Source organism: Aegilops tauschii, chromosome 3, assembly GCF_002575655.3.
Source record: "Aegilops tauschii subsp. strangulata cultivar AL8/78 chromosome 3, Aet v6.0, whole genome shotgun sequence".
NCBI lineage: Eukaryota > Viridiplantae > Streptophyta > Magnoliopsida > Poales > Poaceae > Aegilops > Aegilops tauschii.
The window spans coordinates 571,935,400-571,940,719 of NC_053037.3; the positions used below are offsets into that span (position 1 = coordinate 571,935,400).

The window sequence follows — 5,320 nt, forward strand, 5'->3', positions numbered from 1 at the left end:
ACACACTCTCCCCCTCTCGTTTCTATGCATCTCCTAGATAGATCTTGCGTGATCGTACGGATTTTTTTGAAATTGCATGCTACATTCCCCAACAGCCCGAACCTGTATAAATCTTTGAGCATACTCCCAACCGCACCGTTCGCTAGATACGATTGCCTCTATGTCCATATCCCCCTACTATTGTCAAGATTATATCCACGACAGCGGGCCTGCAACTACTGCTCACGTACGAGCATTGAACACATCCTTGAAAAAAACGTACTAGCGTTGAACGCTCGGGTTCAGTAATGTGAAGGCTCGCTCGCACACGTGCGCGTACGAGATCACGCAAACTACCCCTGCATCATTCGGTACTGACCACCCACCGTATACCATGCGAGGCGGACAAATCGAGAAAAGTTCTCGTCTTCACTTCTACCACGATTTTTTACGTCATGCAGGTGCGGTGCCAGCCCGCCCATGATGAAAAGTTTATTTTCTATCATAATTTTTGTCGTAGAAGTAGGTGCCCACCACATCCATAATCGTACGTGTTTTCGTAAGTATTATCATCATGAAGTTTGACTGAAAATATTTTGTTCGGGTCAAAATGTCACGAATGTATCTTTTTCTTGTAGTGTTAGTAGGCATGCTATATGGAGAGAGGCGTTTTGGAGGCCGAGCTCCATGGAGCCCTTTATTTTTGAAAAATTCAAATTCAAATTTTTATGGTTCAAAAAATTCTAAAAAAAAATATGCGTGTATGTAAGGATGTAACCCACATGTGTGTAAAAATTCATGATAAAATACCTTGAGTTGCGACCTGTACAAAAAAGACAAATTCATGGTCTGGGAGGATGAATAGTATCATGTGTTAAACAGTCCCAGATTTGTCTTTTTTACACAGCCCTCATTTCAAGGTATTTTGAACTGAAAATTTACACACATGTGTGTTATGCCTTCATGTATATCTGTATTTTTTTCAGAATTTTTCGAAATGTAAAAGTATGAATTTCAATAAAATTTCAAATTTGAATTTGGAGGCCTCACTGGAGGCCGAGCTCCAAAAAGGATTTTCGTGCTATATGTACCAGTCATACTATGTTAGTATTTTTTAGGAACTATGTTAGTATTTTATTGAATATGTTATATGTTATTACTGTTATGTTGAAGTCTTAAACTTAAAGGTATTTACAAATTTGAATGTTATATGATATTACTGTTACTGTTAAACTAAAATATGTTGCCGTGACAGCAGAAATGAGCCGAAGTCCCATTTTGCCGCCATGGCAACCTGTTTTGGCCAACTTTTGCTGTTGTGGTAGCATTTTGAGCCAAATGGTGGCACGACAACAATAAATTGACACTTGGCTTGAAGAACTGACCAAGAAGAATTAACGAAGAAGACCATTACTCGACGCATGAGACGCCCTAGCCAGCTGCCACCTACCCAAAAAGCTAGGGTTCCTCTGCCTCCCGCCGCCAGTCCGCCCCGTCTCCTGTGGCCTTAGGGCCATGGGGCGGAGTGGATCCCGGCCCTTGCCGGTGGGAGGGCTCCGTTTTTAGATCCTTTCTCGAGGTTTGTTAATTAGGGTTTCTGTCCTACTCAGGAAGGCGAGACGGCGGCGACTCCCTGAAGATGGAATAAAGGTCTTCTCGCCTAGCCCCCGTTCCGGTGATGCATCTAGCGTCGTCGGTTGGCGTGTGGAGGTGTGTTTCCGGTGGATATATCTTTGGTGGATTTGCTCGGATCTGTTCGTCGTTCGTCTTTGTTCGTGTGTCTTCAGGTTGGATCCTTCTTATCTACACTCTTCATCGGCGGCGGTTGCTGTTCTGGTGCGTTGGTTCTATGGGGCCTTAGCACGACGACTTCCCGACTGTCTACTGCAACAAGGTTTGCTCGGCTCCGTCGAGGGAGGGGCGATGACAGCGGCGCGCCTTCGTCTCGCTTCAGTGCTTCTAGTCGTCGCTAGGTGGTCTACGGATCTGGATGTAATTTTTATTATTTTTTGTGTCCGTTGTACTAGCATGATTGAAGATGAATAGATTAGAAGTTTATCCCGCAAAAAAAATAACACTTGGCTAAAAAAGGTTATCGTGGTAGCTATTTTTTATGCATCAAAATTACATTAGTGGCAGACATGCCATCAATGATGTCTTTGGCATATCACTACTAAGGAAAAGGCAAATTGGTTCCGAACAGGTTTGGTTCCAAAATTTGGCGGTGACTATAAAACTTTGGTATGGTTTATGTATTGCTGCAGGCTGGAACAAACCAAACAAATGATCGTTCGCTCCAATTGTAATTGAATTTTTGAAGATGGAAAACTTGTTTGTTGAGGAAGAAGGTAACATTGTTAATAGGTTGAGTAATAAGCAGCAATCTAGGAAAGATGGCTCTCTTTGATGTCCCATCTATTCTTGGTTTGTATCATTGTGAATTTGCTATAAGTAATTTTTATAGTATATTCATCTACCATAACCCCGGCAAAAAAGCCCCGTCTACCATAACGGGTTTTGAAAAACAAATCATGAATTTGTAAAAAAAGTTCATCAAATTTGAAAAAAACATCAAATGAAAACATAAATGTTGAGAAAACAGTTCATCGATTTGAAGAAACATTTTACGAATTTGAATAAAGTTGATCAAAAAAAGAAAGATGAAAACATAAAAAGAAAAGGAAAAAGAAGAAAGAAGAAAAAAATGCAACTAAAGATATTGGGTTAGGTTTTTTTATGAGAAAATCGCATCGGGTTAGTTGGCTGTGTGGTTACTGCAGCGCGTGTTGAGAGTGGGGGTCGGCGCCTGAAGCGCCAAATAGGAAATGCCCTTTTTCTCCTCTCGAAAATTCTCGAAGGAGTGAGGCCGAGGAAGGAAGACTCTGGAAGGAGGCTGGAGCCCACTCGGGCCCATTCATCGTGCGACCTCCTCCTCAGCCAGGCTGGGCCTAGGAGGCTGTTTCCGTAATTCTAGTGCGTTCCCTCACTGTCCGTCCACTCCCCATCTCTCCCCTCAGTCGCCGGCGGCGCTGCGTGCGTTTCCCCCAAATCCCACCCAAACCCCTTCTCGCAGGCAATCCGATTCCGGCACAGACAAGCCGCAAACTTGTCAGTCCCTATCCGAGCAGGCCTCGATGTCGATGCCCAAGGCTCTTTTTAAGCGCGACCCGGCAACTGCTCGCTAGTCGCTACTCGATTCGTCGCGCAGCTGGAGGCAGCTCTCTCATGGCCAGGGCCACGGCCAGGAGCAGCCGCGCGAGCGGGGCGGCTCGATTCCTGCGCCGGCAACTTGCCGACCGGATGAGCGACCTCTCCGACGATCTACTCCTCCTCGTCCTCCGCCGCCTCGACACCCGCACGGCGCTCGGCGCCGGCTCGATCTCCAGGCGCTGGGCGCACCTCCCCCGCGAGCTGTCCGCCTTGGACTTGAAGATAAGCGACATACTCCCGCCGCGCTACCACCGATGGGTCCTCCTACACCGGGACATCTACGGCAAAGCAGCAGCGCATCTGCAGTACAGACGCCACGCCGTCAGACTGGAGCTCCTGCCTAACATCAAGAGGTACGAGCGCCGCGCCATGCGCGCCTTGAACAGATCCGTAGAGAGCCTCTTGCAGCAAGGACCTCGCTCTCGCCGGGGGGTCCTCAAGAGGCTGAGTCTCGAGTTCTACACCACCGGCAACGGCTCCTCCATGAACCGGCTCATCGCGGAGGCCATTGATGCTTGGGGCGTCGAGGACCTCGACGTCATTGCCAAGCCACTCTACTATGAAGCAGACGTCGTCCACGCCTTTCCCAGCCATGGCATGTGCAAGGAGCCCGGCGCCGCATCCCTGCGAAGCCTCAAGCTTGGGGGCTGCCTACTCCCGCCGCTGCATGAGTACGGTGCGCTCACCATGCTCGTCCTGCGAGACATTCCGGAATCGACGCCCCCGGCCGCCTACGAGGGTGTCTTGGCCTCGTGCCCAAAGCTGCAGACCCTGCACCTCATCTCGTGTATCTGCAGGAGCGGCTCGGGCGCACTCTTGCCGGTGGAGGTGGACGCCCCCAGTTCAGAGATCAGAGAGCTTGTCTTTGACAATTGCAAATTCCGATGGATACGGCTGGGGGCTCTCCCCTGTCTCGAGAGCCTAGCCTGCATGGGAGGTACACTGGTCTTCTTCGAGTATAACTTGATTCCCTCCCTGAGGCAATACAACTTCGCCCTGCATCTTGGTGTTGCTCTGGAAGGCGCACGGCAATACTTTGCGCAGCGGCTGAAGCTAGAGCTTGACATGTTTCTTCGGTGCACCCCCAACATAACCAGCCTCATTGTCCGGTTCACTGGTCCTGACAGATGGATCGTGCCGTCTAGCTCCCCGTTGTCGTATTTGCCTAGCCTGAGGCGGCTGCTGGTCACGGATGTGCCGTCTTCCTTGGATGCTTCGTGGCCTCGTCTCTTTCTTGAGATGACGCCTTCTCTCGAGATCCTACACATCAACATTGCCTCCTGCAAGGACAAGCCTGGTAAAGAAATTTCATGGCAGCCCAGCGAGCTTCGGCAGCACCACTTGAAGGAGTTTGTGGTTGCTGGTTTCGAGGGAACCAAAAGGCAGATTTACCTTGTCAATTTCGCCGTCGGAGCATGCACGGCGTTGCGCCGTGTCGCCTTGTTCAGGAACGGGCATGCGCAGAGAAAGGGGCTCTGGGACTGGGAGATGGTGACGGAGCCACACTCGTGGACGGACGAGAAGAAGGACTACACGCTGAAGCAGATCATGGATGGGGTTCCTTCCTCACCTGTTCAACTAGTTTTTGGCTGAATTTTATCATGTCTTACAGGCTTCTGGCGTTCCTTATCCATATATGATCTCTGGCGGACTTGATGCTTTGTGTGGGTATTTTTCAATAAACTCGAATAATTTGATTAGTTAAGTTCTCCATGTCCACAGCCTAAGTTTTCCATGTCCAGCGGCAGCTCTAGGAACAAATAAGATGTGGCTAGCTAGGTCTCATCTAAATGAGAATTAACATCATCTAACTTTCGGACCATTTGATTTTAAGCGGAGAACCGTGAAGATTTTTTTGTTTTTCTTGTTTGATTAATTGAAGGATGTAAGTGTTAGATGAGACTTTGTTCTCATCTACACTCTGTTCCGAAATATAAGATGTTTTGACAATTCAAATTGAACTGTCGATTATATTTAGGAACATTTGAACTGTAGAAACATCTTATATTTGACACTTTAGCTATATATAATAAGCTGCCTGATATTAATTTTAGGCCAGACAACTTTTTAGTCCGTTGATTTTGCTTTAGGATTTGTGCTCTGTTTTTTATCTGGTCTATTTGGTGACTGT

The 5,320-nt window shown here is 47.7% G+C and overlaps 1 protein-coding gene across 1 annotated transcript; it reads left to right on the top strand.

The window, feature by feature from the left end:
• The first annotated feature begins 2,962 nt into the window (after window positions 1–2,962).
• LOC109747569 (uncharacterized) lies at window positions 2,963–5,054 on the top strand. The gene has a single exon (XM_020306607.4). It carries the CDS (start codon window positions 3,205–3,207, stop codon window positions 4,780–4,782), a length of 1,578 nt encoding a protein of 525 aa, XP_020162196.1. The 5' UTR covers window positions 2,963–3,204; the 3' UTR covers window positions 4,783–5,054.
• Window positions 5,055–5,320: the final 266 nt, after the last annotated feature.

Coding starts and splice junctions, on each gene's coding strand:
- LOC109747569 (XM_020306607.4), top strand. CDS start 3,205: ATGGCCAGGGCCACGGCCAGGAGCAGCCGCGCGAGCGGGGCGGCTCGA.